The sequence below is a fragment of the Colletotrichum siamense genome (assembly GCF_013390195.1).
Source record: "Colletotrichum siamense strain Cg363 chromosome Unknown KSG_Cg363_contig06, whole genome shotgun sequence".
In the NCBI taxonomy this organism is placed as follows: Eukaryota; Fungi; Ascomycota; class Sordariomycetes; order Glomerellales; family Glomerellaceae; genus Colletotrichum; species Colletotrichum siamense.
Window position 1 is genome coordinate 944222 of NW_023501019.1, and position 16029 is coordinate 960250.

Sequence of the window (16029 nt, forward strand, 5' to 3'; positions counted from 1 at the left end):
GGTTTGTTGGAGGCGGTGGTCAGATCAGCTGCCGTGTGAACATGGCGCGATTTGCTCTCGGCTGAGCGGGGGTCGTGGAGTGAGCCGAGCGCGAAATGGGATGGGTTGCTTTTCCGTCTAGTTGTCAAGGTGAAAACGACCTCACATTCGTTGACAAATATCTCAAGATTTGAGATTGTAGCGCAATCACTTTTCTACCCGAAATGTTGAATGGGAAGTAAATGTAGAATGCTCCCTAATGAAAACTACTCTTCACATTGCGACCCATGCTGAAGGCGCATAAGGAATATCTTTATCCTCTCCGGGCTTTCTATTGGTGCGTTTTGGCTCAGGTGTCATTTTGAACCGGTGGCCACTTAGTATCCACAGACGCGGGACTGTAGGGCTGAAGTTTGGTTTGTGTCTATTGAACGTCTCAATCATGAAAGCATACGTCGAGTTGTCCCATCGTGTACTTCATCTTCGAAGGCATTATCCTCCTTTCAGTTCTTTTAGTCAAGATTCAGGTGGATCGGACTGAGCTCCTCAAACTTCAAATCGGTGTTGACCTCTTTACTCAAACAGAAAACAATTATGAGAGGAAGGTCTTGAATCATGTCCAGGAAAACTTAAGGTTTGCTTTAGAAAGGTTTCGTTCTAAATCTGTGGCTGATCTTGTGCTCTTACCTGTTACTTGCCTACATCGCCGCGGTTCGTCGAATGAACGTTGAGTGATCAGAGGCTCGAAGTTGCGCAGAAGTAAAACTGCGCTGAGGCTTACGGCTAGCTTGGAGAGTGGCATGAAGATTTTGAACGGGTCATCAGTCTCTGACTGTAAATCTAAGAGGTCGTACTCCAGCAAGTTCCTCTGGACACAGGTTGCTACCGCTATTTGTATTCTTAGATTAGCTTTTGCTTTCAGACTCGGGTTACAAATACATGCCCTCTACCATAGCTCTTGCTTTTGATGAACTTGATTGTATGGCTACAATCAAACCTGTTGTTTGGCTTCGTTCTTCATCGATATCGTAGGTCCAGGAAGCGAAGTTGTTTACCGCTGTCAGGAGACGATCCCCGCCCTTGGCAAGGTATGCGGAGTTATCGTGGCTATCAGGGATGTTCTCTAGAAGCTCAATATACACCCTGAGTGAGGCAAATGATGGTAGTTGATAAGCTGAAGCCTGGGCGGAAAACAGCAGGAGAACCTGGTCCTTAATTGGCCACGACGTGGGATGCGCATCAGGATGCATGACGTGACTTGCAACGCCATTTCTCAAGCCATTAATACTTGCGTCCACAACAACTTTCGAGTTGATCTTGAATAAATAATATGTATGAGCATTGCTAACTGCAAATAAGCTATAGGGGTGTTTTTGGGATCTCACATTGATGTTGCACTTTCCCGAGGAATCATGCCGAGCACTACGTGCGTGTTCAGGTGGGAACTCCCACGAATCGAAGAGATCTAGACCGTCCTTTGTATATCGCCATGCAGGGCCAGTATATTGCCAAGCACTTGCTTTTGATTTGAATAGTTCGTGGTACTTCTTCCCTCGAGAAACGACCATTTTCTTCAAATCGCCCGGATCACTTTCGTTCAGGGCAGTGACTGGTACAATGCCCATTTCAGATCGTGATATACGTTTTCGTCCGAAATACACGTCGATGAATGTCCACCGTGGAACAATGTGATAGTGAGAGCTATTATAGTCCCATTCCCATTGTATTCCCTGTACCATCAACCCTTCCCGAGTTCCAATCTTTGTCAGCGTACACCCTTCGACTTTCTGAAACTCTCCGAGGAGTTTGAATCGCTCCGGCGCTGGTGTCTCGACAAAAATAAGCTCCCCTGGGAGGAATAAGTGGCCGAGTTCTGTGAAGCTAACAGTTCCTTTCTTTATGAGGCGTTGCTGCCGTTTGATGGCTGATGTCCATTCAATCATGGTGTACCCAATGGACTCGAATTGCATCGCCGCACAACGCAAGGTTTCATTCAACGTCCGTTCAATACTTTCTTGAAGCTCCCCTGAGCTCTTTTCCGAGGTCAGCTCGGTGTGAAGATCGGATACTATCATGGCGACCAGTGTGTACGGTGCTAGTAAGTTGCCATCCGGGAGGAAATCGGAAGGGGGGCGTATGCCGTTGTTTAGCCAGGCTTCAGTGACGAGATTTCTCAAAGAACGAACTAAAAGAACTTTGTTCGTTCTGTGTCTGTGGTATCGCGCGTTCTGGTCGACGAACGATGTTCTATCCTCAAAATGTGTTGTGAGAACTGAAGGTTCCGGTGTTGGCGGCTCTGGACTTTTCGCTTGACCTGTCGATGTAGTCTCCGTCCCTATGCTTCCATTGTCATGTGTCGATTCCCCTAGAGATAGTGAGCTTTTCGGCGGGCTGGCCTTTTGAATGACGCTTTTGAAATCATGATAGTGAGTCGAGGAAGCCATGCCACGCTGAGATCTCCTGAGGAAAACACGTCACAATTGTGCTGAATCTTTCTTCCCTTAAGTTATAGCTTATGGGTGGTAGGTAAGAAGCTAAGCTTGTGATTGAAAGAAGTTTTACGGGCTTTATCACTATGAGGCGTATTCAGCAGGTGTCCAGAGTCAGCAGCTTCGCCACCACCACAATTTCCATCGAAGTCATGTGAGACCTCTCACCCAATCCCTGGCGCCTATTGCATTTCTACCCGATCAGGCAGCCAATGGGAACCCCGATGAGGCCTTGTGCAACCGTGACAGCGCACCCTCGCATGGCTGGTTTCGGTGACGGAGGCCTCTCTCACTGGGCGCAGTCGCAGACTGGGTGCTCTCGCCCAGCAGTTGTCGCTTATTATCAGATTGTCATCGCAGGTATGATTTGCTCCGCCCAAACGCCAAGATTGAAGTGGATCCGTCTAGAAGTATACAAACCATGACAACGTGCGTAGACAACAAAAATCAATTCTCATTCCAGCAACCTTTTTACTGATTGATCCCACTTCAACGACCAAACTGGGCACACGATGGTGAGCTCGAAACAACGTCGATATCCGGTCGATGGATCTGTTCTGATGTCTAGTCATGGGGTGAAATTTGCACCTCTGCCACCTTTGCGAGAAGACCACCACATTCCTGTCGAACGAGTGATGCGATACTGTTGCCCGGATGCTCAAGCACCCAGTCACGCCGACTCGCAGTTTTCCCAAGCTTGGCACTATGATTCAAAATCCACGCTCCCATTGTTCGGCGATTTGAGAACATATGGATGTGATGCTGAAACGCAAAAGCGCCTATGGAGATTGGAGATTAAGCGCCTGCTTCGCGTCACAACTTCTGACTCCTCCGACGCCGTCTTGCCTTACTTTGAATGCGACGACTCTGGTCTCTTTCAATCTTCTATATCGCCAAAAACGTTGGAGACGTTACGAAAACTTGCCGACCATGTATTCAATAGCTTACAAATATGTGCTTTGGACGACGCCCAGTTGCTTCCAGACACCGAAATGGTTCGCGCAGCAGCAATGCAAAGATTCTACGCACTCCAAAAGCTCTTTGATGCGAAAATCAGCCTTCCGGGACGTGGAATAGTCTCGGATCAAACCCCCATGGAGATCAGCTGGTGTTGGACCTTTCTCAAAGGCTATGCAGTCTCTGACGGACGGTGTGAGCGGAGGTCCTCCTCCCCTTGTCCCTGAAACACCTGAGCCCGACAACGATGTTCTATCGGAAGACGTTCTGGAACAGTACTTTTACCTGGTGGACCAAATTACTGCCACCATTGCTCGCCTGGCAGTTCTTGGAAGAGACAGTGACTACTGGCACGTCGTTGTGCTAGCATGTCTTGCAAAAATGTCAGTAAAAATGAAATTCTTGGCCGACAACCTACATCGGAATATCGAAACAGCAGTCGTAATGTGCAAGCGTTGGTTCCAAGACTACAGATTCTCAAGTCGTCCCGACGACAACGCTATTCGCCACGCAGACATCATATTGGATGACAGCAGCCCAACGTCACATCGCTACTGCCAGGAGAACGAGACGGTATTCAGATGGCTAGCAGACTGTTTCGAGCGTGTGCTGAAGGGACTCGGCTCTCAGAAACCATGGTGGATGAAAGGCAACAATTTCGATGTCACAGCCATTGTCTATCCCGTTGGATTGGAAGCCACCAGGACTTTGGTTTCCCAGGATGCAAGGGGAGAGATATCGGGCACTTCCCAAATTCTCCCATTATCGTTCGCTTCAGGGGCGCTGGAGCTGGTCAGAGATCTTAGCATATCGTTCATCGACTTGAAACGGGATAGCATCAACCCATCGCCGAATGCAACCAGCTTTCCCCAGGCAATATCAATGCACTTGACGGTTGAATTTAGCGGCGCGGAAAAGCCTGAAACAAAGTGCGACAACCTGACATACCAACTTCGGAAGATCTCCGATCTAGTCGCCCTATCCACTCCTCTATCGCTCACGCATGCTTTGATAGGGCGTGGTTTCGAACGAAGTCTCCAGACCATCAGCTCTTTATCCGCTTTTGCAAAAGTGGACCAACCTATTGCGGAATTTCACGCATTCGTGACTTTGAAGACTATGCCAAATAAACCCAGCCCTGACAGCCGTTACTCTCTTTCGACCTCGATTCTGGCAAGCATACGTCATGACCCTTTCACCAGAAATCAGCTGTGCACCAACATCCCAAAGCAACCGGCGAAGGAGTATATGCAGAACCCTTCAAGCAATGTCACGCAAAAACGCGACCACCTACGCAACCTTACTACACAATGGGCCATTCAGGAGAATTCAATAACTATCGGCTGCGCAACATATGTCAATGCGATATTGGCTATCAGTATACTTTTAGTACTAGGAGGGCTTTCCTGCGGATTTGCTGTTGGTGAAAAGATCCCTGGAGTAGATCCATTCAACCTTACCATGTTCTCGTGGATCACCGGTGGATTCATGATTCTTGTTGCTAAGAGTATCCGTGTTTCTGACTGGACATGGAGGGACTTCTTGCTACGTAGAGTCACCTGCCGGACCGTCAATGAGGTCTGCGACGTAACAGGTCTTGATGGTCAGGATGTATTGGCTTTTCTCCTCTCGTCCGAGGCTCAGAGTACACTGAGGCCATCGGGCCCATTTAGAGGATCATTTATACGCCAAGGAGACTATGATGGTTTCTCCATTGATGTCAAACCAAACCTACAGACGCTACTTGCGGCAGGAATTATTCCGATAATAGTTTTGGGGCTGAGCGGCCCTGCGTTAATCTTTCTGCGACTAACTCCCGGGTTTTCCGGTACAGATTCGGTGGATGTCATTGGAAACTTTCGTTATCCTGGCACGAGGCTATGCGCAGATCCTCCTTTGTCTGGCGAAGATAGAGACGCTTTGATAGTACAAGGGCCTATTAGCTGGATCAAGGTGCTTGGAGTGTACGATCAGGTCGAGGTTATGTTTCGCTAACACCACAAAATGCCTCATCACGAGTGTAATTACTTTACTGAGCATAATTTCACCCCTTCGATTAACCAAGTCTCTATCCAGAACAGTGCGCATGTTCATGGTACGCTTCAGGCCATAGTTGCTTGCACTGATTTGTATATCCACTTACTTGACTCGGCCGCTAAGTAATTTTGAATTTTATGGGGACGAGATTGGCTTCTTCATCATGGTCTGCTTGAAAGCGACCAATGCGACCTCTGGTTGATAGGACATCAACCCATGGCCAGCCTCAAATACCCTCAGCCAGCTCAGATTCTTCACACTTTTATACTCTCCCTTCTTCTTTCCGTCAAGCGTGAAATCCTTCATGTCAGCCTTCTCAAAATCTGGGCCTCCAATGCGTGTGACGGCTCGGTAATTGCCAATATAGTTGCAGATCCAATCTTGAACAAGTCAGCTTGTGGTAATGTTATTTCACAGTCGCAAAAATGCTCACCGGCGTCGCCTGCCCAGACCAGCACTTGCGTATCAGTCTTAGCCACATTACCAAGTGTCTCGAGGAAAGAACGTTGGCCATCTCCGCTAGCAGTAAATTTGTCGTATGGGGCTTGAGGGCACTCTTGGTACTGTGACTTGGCGCCGATGGCTTTCATCACCTCAGGCTTGTTGAGGTATTTCATGTAGGTGTTGGGCGGGAACTTATCATCCTTAGCGCGGACATCGTAGACGTTGAACTGCTTAATGGCCTCAATGGGTGCTTCGATGGCGTTGAAGCATGCATTTTCAGCAGCGACGCACGCCTCTGTGTTTCCCTCCTTGCCCATGCATTTCTCCATAGCGGGCGCACAGTCCTTATCGTACGACTTGGCGAGTTCATCATACTTGGCTTGATCAATTAACTTGTTGTACGTGTTATTGATGGCATAGTCCAAGTAGTCGCGGTATTGGTTGCCTGGTCTTCTGTCAGTATGGTGTACATGCACGTGGACCTCGTGTACTTACGAGCATCGATCCAACCATTGTTGATACCCAGAGCGACCACCTTAATCTTCTCACCCTTGATCTCACCCTTGTCAATCTTGGCGTTCTGCGCTTGGAAATGATCGATGAACTCCGGCCCGTAGTGTCCACCGTAAGACTCCGTGAATAATCCGAAATCTCGGTTCTTGTACTCCGGAAACTGGGTATAGAACGACTGCATCAATGACCAGACCTTCGGCGCCGCTTTGACAGTCGAGTCAACATCATTTGTGCCGTAGCTGAAACCAGCACCGATTGGCTGGTCTACGTAGAGCTGGGACGGGGCGACATTGTCAGCATTGAGCAATATGCCAAGAGGGAACGAGCGCGGTTGTATTAGAGTTATGGGGCCGTGGCGAGACAGCGACGGCACGGGCGGCTGCCGCGGAGAAACTCACCATGTTCGCGTAGTTGTTCCACGAGTTCGGGTTCAACTTGGGCTCGTCACCGCCTCCATTGAAAGTGCAAGGTCCATTCTCTTGGAAGAGGCCAAGCATGGAGCTGCAACCAGGTCCACCATTCAGCCAGAGAGCGACAGGAGCTTCCTTTGGTTTGTCGCGGGCCTCGAAAAACCAAAAGAACATGTTCTGGTCAGTGCCTTGAAGTTTGTTAGTCCCGAGTCATGTGGATGGGACCCGAGCGGTCCGAGATATGACGTACCAACGTCGAAGTATCCAGAGTACTGCTTCACATTTGGGGTGGTCTCGCAAATTTTCGAATCGGTGACGAACCTCGTCCTGGAGTTCGTCGCCGCATGCTCAAAGACTTTGTAGTTGGTGCCAAGGTCGGACATCTCGCTGTAGGATCTGTCGACGGCATAGTTCCTAGTCTTCGGAACAGCCACCGCCGCAGCCAAGCCAGCGAGACCGAGGACGGCCAATGATTGGAGAGACACGCCCATCATGTCGGCGCCACACTCACAGTGAAGGAGGGACTTGAATTGAAAGTTGTCAAAGAAGGGAGAGCACAGAGAAGTTTGTTCGCAACGTTAAACCTGATTGCACCCTAAAACGTCTAAAGGTGGCAGACATGCGGTATTTGACCTTGGTGAAGGTATGAAAAGCCCGGGCTTCAAGTGCCTAACAACGGAGTGGTCCGCGTGTAAGGCACTTTTGGCCGATCTATTCAGCGGAGCTTGATTTATGGACCTGACGGTTCTAAAGCCTGTTTTTCCTACTCAGCATCTCATTTGGTTAGTGTATTCTGGCAATCGACTTCTGTCTGGGGCAACATGACAAGCAACACCGCTGGACATTGCCGCTGCACCCCGTTTACTTCCTGATCTTGTTTCTAGAGAGCTCGGTGCGTGCCGAAAGGTAACGTGGGCTACCGCGCTCTCGATGGGTGGAATATGCAGCCCCAGAGCAGTATCGCGGGAGCCGCTGCAGCTAAACCTTAGCATTTGAGGATAGCGACTGGCCGAAGTCCGCGCGCGCATAGGAGATGAACAGCCAGCGCAGCCGGCTTCGCTCGGCAAAACATTTCATAGGATTGTTTCGTCTGAGCACACCACCTTCCGTCTGATCCGTGGGCTAGAAACAAAATCATGATTAGACGCTGTTTCGTCAAAACGGAACGATTCTCTCCCTTAATTTTAGCCTTGTTTTCAGGGGAGGGGAAGTGTAGCGGAAAGCGCAGCTGGAAGCAGCAAAGAAGGAATTCTGCCTGCGTCTAGTACGACGTGGACTGCAGAGTTCAGAGAAAGACTCGAGGATGCAGCTTTGAGGGAAGAGGTTCCGCAGAACAGTCTCGTGGGAAGTGCCGCCCCTGGCGTCGATCACCAATCAACGCTGTTGATAGATAATTACGCTTAGATCCCACGAGTCAACGGGGGGTCTCTCGGAAATGGGGCGGATTCTTACTGGACGGAGACCTCTCCGGGGTGAGGATTACCCCGGCAGGACTGGAGATCTGCCATCGTAGTCTGCACTTTAATGACGTCCCGAGATTCATGGGATGCATCGAACGGAGTTGAACATAGGCCGATTACAGCAGCGAAAGTGAAGCTTACTGCTTTACCATCCCGTCGGCGCCGTGCCCGGAACAATGCCATCCGAGCAGTCGCGGAGGAGGCTTGACAAACTGTGGCTGAAGTGCATCGCGTTGGAACGACGAGGCGCATGTTCAAATGAAGCTTTTTTGTGGTTACATTACCGTTCAAGTATTACTATTATCTGTCATACCTATTCAGGGCCTCATGATCATCATGCGAAAAAAAAAAGAAAAGGCCACCTATTCCTACACAACTCATACCTTCACAGGCTTCTCCTCGACAATGGGCTCCAGGTCCGGTTTCTCAACACTCCTCTCACTTTCGGTATCACTTGAGACACCGTGATTCTCGATATCGGTAATCTTTGCAGCTTGCTCTCCTCTCCAGTCTGAAATCTGTGTCAGTGTGTTTTCACGAATAATGTTTAGATGTGGGGTTGACTCACGTCTTGACTTCCATGCTGGAACACCAGCAGCAAACATTTCATCAATCTCCTCCAAAGACTTCTTAGCCATCTCTGGCATGCAGAAGAATCCCCATACCAGACCCATGGCCGATATTGATCCGTAGATGAGACCAACACGAGAGCCAAGGTTTGCCGGCTCCTGAAGGAGGTATGGCAGAGTAAATGATGCAATGAAGTTGCAAAGGTTCGCTGTCAGCCAGAAGAGCATGACAGACTTGTCTCGGAGCGTGATGTGTGGAATCTCCGTCTTCGTTAATTGCAATCTGGATTAATGTGTTAGTTCAGAGCAGTTTCATGTAAATGCCGCCGATAGCGGAGTAGGTTGACTTACGGGCCACCAAATGAGACGAAGTGGAAGATAGGAAACATAACGGTGAGCGCTACAATGCCCTTGTTGATGTCGAGAGTTGGATGAGCTATCGTTCCCAAGCCACCCATGACCATGAGAACAGCTGTCTGAATGAAACCCATTTGGAGGAATAGACGACGGCGGCCAACACGATCGATGATGAACATGAACGTGATGGCGGTGGCAAGAAGCAAGGCTCTCTTAACCATGGTCATCATAAAGGGGTCGACAATCTTCAAGCTCTTCAGGAAAATGGTTCCGTAGAGGTTGGAGAATGATGCACCAGAGAGCGACGCCAATGCAGCGGCAGTCAGTCCGTTGACAGTGCGGCGCTAAAATTGCGTTAGTCATTGGCCACAGGCCAAGACGCATGCCAGACTTACCAGGTTCGTGCCCTTGACCAAATCCTTCCACTTGCCCTGGGTCTCACTGGTGTTCAGAGCCTCCTGCAGAAGCCTAGCCTCCTTCTCGGCATCATAACCTGGCATGGCGCCAAACAGGTAGTCGAGGTTCTCTACCGCCTTCTGGTACTCTCCCTTACGAAGAAGCCATCTTGGCGACTCGGGAATCAAGATCCAGAAGAACAAAGAGAAGGCGGGAAACGTGAAACCGATACCGACGGGAATCTTCCAGCACAGGTCGTTTTTGATGTGGCTGGTGAAGTTCGTGACGATGGATGCGATGAAGGCTGCGAAGACGCCATTAACGCCATAGATGGCGGTTAATGACCCTCTAACAGCCGCAGGCGCGATCTCGGCTTGGAACATGGGGATGAGGAAGGCCTCCATACCGACGTGGAAGTTGACAATCATTCGGCCCGCGAGAAGTTGGTCGTAAGTCTTCGCTGTATAAACGATGATCGTACCCGCCATGCAAACAATGTTGGTGAGAATGAATACCAGTCTTCGGCCCCAGCGCTCGCCGATCTGAGCACCAACGATGACGCCAACCGCGTAGACGATCAATGGAAATGAGTTCATGTACGCCAGCTTGTTTGATGTAAATCCGAACGCCTTCTTTTCCGGGAGGTAATCACCAAACCTCTTCTCGAACGCTGCACCAGTCTCATCAGCAACATCCAGCCTCTCCTGGTCTGTCAGTACTCACGCGTCATGGCCTGAATTGTGTTGAGCGTTGAGCCTTCATACCCGAAGGTGAAGACGCTCATTCCGAACACCAAGGTGACCCATAGTAGGTTAGAGGTGATGTGACGGGTCACCTTGAAGTTGTGTTGTCGTAAATATGCGAGTGTCATGATGTTTGGTTGTGTTGTTGAGGCAGTCCAAAAGAAGGAATTGTCAAGACCAGCTTACTTCTTTCTTTTGTCTTGGCGTTTGCCTGCGCTTCAACGACGTCCCAGGCACAAGCCAAACGCAAATATGAGCGAGGCGGCCGTTCTCTTTTATGGGTTGAAGCATTTGCGTCTGAGCAGATCCAAACGAGAAAGCGAGAGTTGGGTGTGTAGACTGGGTTGGGCTGGGTGTCTGATGCGCCTGCGTTCACGGACGCCGTGGGTGTGGGAAAACTCTCGGGCCCCAGGTTGTACACTTTTGGGAGCTTAAACACCTCCCGTCGGATGCCGTCGGCCACACGGCACACCAAAGACGCTCTGTCCGCCAGCTGTACTACACGTCGTTTCAATTCAGGCCGTTTCCTTGCTCATGAAGCAAACAACACGCCCCGAAGTTGTTGGATGTCTGTCGAGAGGGTCAGAAGGACAGACAACACCATCCCAAATCCCGGTTGCCGTCGTCGAATGTCTGTTGTTTGATGCGCCGAACATTTTCTAGCCAGACAACCCATTCCCTTCACTCATATCCTCGACGACAATATGCCACAATATCTCATCTTGTTTCGCTCAACTGGGGACTTCCTTCCCCGTAATATTTTCCGCATCTCGCGCCTCGCGACGACAGTTGAGCGAAGCGCCGCCCGCTTATTTACACGTCTTTCCCTGTCATTTCTTTCATCTCTCCCGGGTCGTCCGCATGATTCAACTGATCCATTCCATGCAGAGGAGGCGAGTTGACGGGGCCGGGCCGGATGTACCGCCCACTATTATCCATAGCATTTTACTCCGCAGGGTACATTGACACCATCCGATTATTGACCCTTTGAGTTATGCCGAGAGGTCTAGGTGCGCGAACAGCGCCTGTCCGCGCCAGTTGGCCAAAACTCAGCCAATATCACCATCTCGATCAGCCTGGGCGGTATCAAGCTCCAATGCACGTCAGATTGCTATTCACGAAAACGACTAGACTTGTTCTTGGCTTCTTCTTAGCTTTGCTTAAGCAACCTTGGCTTCGATCACGATGGTGATTACATGAGTGCGCAATGTAATTGCGATTTCTCGAGCTTCTTCGCCGCTTGCCACGAATACAGTCCGCTTTCCCCGACCACAGAGTTTGGAGGATTTGTGGACAGCTCACCTCTTGCCGGGTAAACCCTATAACCTGCGCGGAGTGGCCAAAGTTCGAAGCAACCATGGGACGATAACAGCTCCATCGGGAAAGCAGACCGACAGCAAGTCGCAGGTCGCCGCCCGTCCCGTCTCAGGCCACCCTCTCGGCCGACAAAGCAGAGTGGAGGCCCAGCACCACTCGACATCATTGCTGCTCAATCTTGCCATCGCGTTCGAAACCCCCACCACAGCTACGCGCCAGGGCATCTGGATCTACGAAGCTGATGTAACCTGATACTGAACCGGTGTGATTGGCAGACCCACATTTTGCACATGAAAGCAACGACAGTAATCAGTAGCATTGATATCTTAATAACACTTGGCAAGATGTGTCGTTGTTACATCCCGCTTTCTGGAATTACCCTCTGCACGCCTCGCCTCGGTTTCTCTATAGAACACCAGGATACGATCAATGGCATAGATCTCGCGAATCTTGAAATTTGTTTCGGTGTTGACCTCGCCTTCGCTAAGTGTGGCCATGACCTTGCTTGTAAAGATGAGGGTTGCTGGGGAATTGGGCGGGAAGTGGCGCTTTGGCCGGCCGCGAAACGTCTCCGCGTTTCGGCCTCAAAGAGGGGACTTCCCGGCTTCGGGACTCTGTATGCTCCGCCTGCCCGCCTTGCTTGAATCTACCAATAGGAAGTTGATCCAGTCATCGCAAGTTGCTACGGATTTTGAAGCCTCGCCGAATGGTATCCATGGTGTCCATGGCCTTTCTTGGTCTTGCGGCTCTGGGCCCTTGCATTAGCGCCGAGATCTCTTCAGGGGCCAAAACGGGATGCACATGGATATCGAAGTGGCCATCCGCTTCCCGCGCGCGGCATAGCTTCGTTCCTCGAGATGATCTCCATAATTCATCTTGGCTACATCTTGGCTATTGAGGCGCAGTTAAGCTATACAGGTCGAGCCCCTTTTCCAAAACAATCCGAACCAAGTTCTTGATGTTTGGAGAGCACACCGCCAGCTTACTTCTGAGACATCACCAAGAGGTTGGCAGTTTCCTGCGAGTGGGAGGGCCTCTTGAGGTTGTCCGACCAAAGCAGCGAGAATATTGGGTGAAAGCTCGTTGAAAGGTTCAGCTGCGACACAGGCAGAACACCGATGAGGCCCAAGACACCGCAGGTCGGACGAATGATGCAGCACGCCAGGGTTGGAGAACAACCAAAGGCCAGAATACCATACTGCCGCCTCGCATCTTGGAGACGCATATCAGCCAGTAGAAAGTCTACCCGCTTCCCCGCTGCCGAGAAGTTGCTAAACTCGGCTCGAGTGGAACATTACCACGAGGCTGCCAGGGATTCCCAACGTCTCGCACGTTGTCAGAACTTGAGACCCCACGGAAACAACTCGCGAAATCTTGCCCAGCAGGTCGATGCTGCAAGGTGAACCGGAAAAGCGGCAAGGATAGCCCTACGCAAACGCATGTGCTCGGACAGGGTCTTCTCTTGACAGACAGCGCCAAGCCTCGGGGATTTTCGACACTAGAATGGCGGCGACTCTAGCGTTGCATTGCTGGCCTGTTGGGAGCTTCGACCAACGACCTATCTACTTGATTCTGTTTCTGTCGAGAAAACACACATCACTCGAACAAGCATAACGCAGCGCTGACGTTGAGGCCCGCTGCGTCGTCAAGACCGCGTACTGGCGGCACTTGCTTCAATAACTCTGGCGATCCTGCGACGCTTTCTCCAAGAAACCTGCAGGGGAGCAGGTTGGAGAACCCCCGCACAATGCTGCACATTCAAGATATGCCAAGTAAACTTGTCACATTGTGACAGCCCTCCAGACAAAACACCAATGAGCCCACATCCCGTTTTCTTGGCGATGTGGGCTAGATGTTGGACACTGAACTGCTTGATAATCAGCTTTTCAAGATCCTGTGGAGCGCGGCTCCCGCGCACTTGTTTCTGTCCAAGATCTTAGTGCCCGAGAGATTTGCCGCTGTGGATGTCGCGTGGGGAATCGCCGGATGGGGCAACCCGGGAAGTAGGGTACTGAAGGCGCAGCATGAGCCTCGGTGAGGTCGAAGGTCTTGCAATGGAGGGGCTAGACTGGGGAGCGCAACATATCCCCTCTTCGTGATAGATCGCGGGGGTGGCGGAGTCCATCCACATGCAGCCGAGTGAAGAGCCTCATTCAGCTTTTGATGATCACATCATAGTCAATGATAAATCGCTTTCGACTGACTAAATTCTCGCCCCTTTTCGCAGGCCTACACTACAAGTTCGGATCTCAATGACTCTTCCAAGAACATGTTTGCCATCATTCGAGTTTTGGCGCTGCGATTTCGTCTGCCAAGACTGTCTTTCGCGCACCGCATGAAGAAAACAACATGACAGGCTGCATTTTAACAATGGATGATAGAATTGTTGGTAATCGGACTGAAGGCTGGGTCAATCAATGCATCGCGATGCCAATACCATGCGATGATGATGTTACGGTTGGTGTTGGATGTGCCCATCCACCATCAGATGATGGTCCATGAAATGACTCGCCTCCTCAATGCGAAGCTGTGTCCATGGAACCATCTCTTGGCATGAACAAAGGTCGAAAATTTTGACCGCGAAACAAAAGGCCAGGAGAGCGAAAGCGGAAAGGGGTCACACGGACGCGAGATCTGATAGCAGAGGAGATGGTGCCTGGTCTCATCTGATGTTGTGATACACCAATGACATTAGCGACATTGCTACTGCCGGACACCCCAATTTGACGTCATTTCGCAATTCCAGGACCAACGGAACGCACATCCCGAGCCGACAAATCTTCTATGGAATTTGTGCCGTGTGCACAGAGGCTGCAAGTGCTCAGTGCTAGCTGAGAGTCATGATGAGTTCCGATTCGCTAGATGCAGGCGTGAATGGTTTCAGTCCACCGGACCAGAATCCGCGAATTTCACGCTAGAATGAATCGTTAGTGTCCCCGGATAATTATCGTTCGAGAAGAAGGCCACCGCCACGGAAGAGGCTGCCGAATATCTCGAGTTTCTCTCTATGCAGCTAGTTGACCAACTCCTCTGTGCGTTGATTTCTGCTCAGACCTCAATCAGCAACACTTCTCCTTCATCGAATATTCAACGTTTCTCGTCAAAGGCCAAAACACGGTTCACAAAAGAAACCTAGATGAAATCCATCACTTCTTCGAAGAAAACATGCCGATGTTCCCGCGGAGACGCAACATCGCACAGCCGCGGAGATGCATCTCAACTGTCGTGCCATTAAGCTCGCGTTCGCTATGCCCGACATTTTGGATGACCTGTCATCGAGACATAAGGTATCTGACCGCGGCAAGAGCCTTAACCTTTTCCAAACGTGTAACTTCCTCCTGGCGATGAGACTGCTTCTTCTGACCATAGTCTAGTAAAACTCTGCCTCTCGTTTCTTTAGAGACATCCGATATCCGTATCCGACCGACGACCCGAAAACCGTTGAAGCACGGCGCCTCATCCCGCTTTCCAGATGGCTTGACTTCGACGAAAGCAGCTCCGCGGGCGGCCTCTGGTCATCGCAGAACGTGCGGACATGACAGCATGGATTCTAAGTGCCCATGGATCTGAATTCTTTCAAGCCAATGACACCTACGGGCGTGTGTGGTGCGTGATTATCAGCTCTTCTTTCAGCTTACGGCGCGGAAGGTTTGCCATCATTGCCCAAGCTTGAAGTTGGTCGAAGTCGCCACAATCTTTCGTCCCCGACTAGCTTTTCTTTTGCACCCCTCCTGTGTATATCCTCCCGTTTCTCTCGCAACAGGTTCTCCTGATGGTCTTAACTGGATGCTCTCGGTCCTCTAGAGGGGATGATTGTGTAAGTGTGGTAGGGTACGCCAAAGACGAAAGATATTACGCGAGCGTGACATCACGCCCCACAAACAACTTCGGAAATGCAGATATCTCGGATTATTCGATATCTTGCTGTGACGCCAACAGCATCGTTTAGCTTCTTGCTTGGGATCTTTACTGGAGTTGGCAGAAACCCGCCAACCGAAACACAGGTGGCGTCAAAGCCATTGATGCGAAGTGAACACCCTACCACCATCAACGTACTTTCTAAAGATGCCTTATTGAACTTCTCATACTAAGCCCTCCATCAAATGTGGCTGTGTTCGTGAAAGGTGGCTGTCTACACACTTGAAACAAGTGCTGTCGCAATGGTGTGCTGTTTTCCTCGTCACCGAAGCCTCCATAATCGGCTCGTGCATTTGCGACTGTCACATACGACCATACCCATTGGAAAACTCGGGATCCCGTCCGCTCTCCCATAAATAAGCCAATGAGGGCTGGAGTAGTAGTCGGGTCGGTGACGACCGGCGAATGCCCGGTGTTGTATGTTTTTGGTTTTCAAAATT

The 16029-nt window shown here is 50.5% G+C and overlaps 2 protein-coding genes across 2 annotated transcripts; both read right to left on the reverse strand.

The window, feature by feature from the left end:
• Positions 1 to 5597: 5597 nt before the first annotated feature.
• On the reverse strand, positions 5598 to 7320 carry CPS1-0 (Carboxypeptidase S1; the record flags this gene model as incomplete). The annotated part of the gene is made up of 5 exons (XM_036641111.1): positions 5598 to 5842; positions 5896 to 6351; positions 6402 to 6693; positions 6818 to 7017; positions 7080 to 7320. 5 exons carry the CDS (start codon positions 7318 to 7320, stop codon positions 5598 to 5600), a joined length of 1434 nt encoding a protein of 477 aa, XP_036493659.1.
• Positions 7321 to 8666: 1346 nt separating this feature from the next.
• rco-3-0 (putative glucose transporter rco-3) lies at positions 8667 to 10482 on the reverse strand (the record flags this gene model as incomplete). Its single annotated transcript, XM_036641112.1, has 5 exons — positions 8667 to 8800; positions 8858 to 9141; positions 9210 to 9559; positions 9611 to 10281; positions 10335 to 10482. The coding sequence occupies 5 exons, from the start codon at positions 10480 to 10482 to the stop codon at positions 8667 to 8669; spliced, it is 1587 nt and encodes a 528-aa protein (XP_036493658.1).
• Positions 10483 to 16029: the final 5547 nt, after the last annotated feature.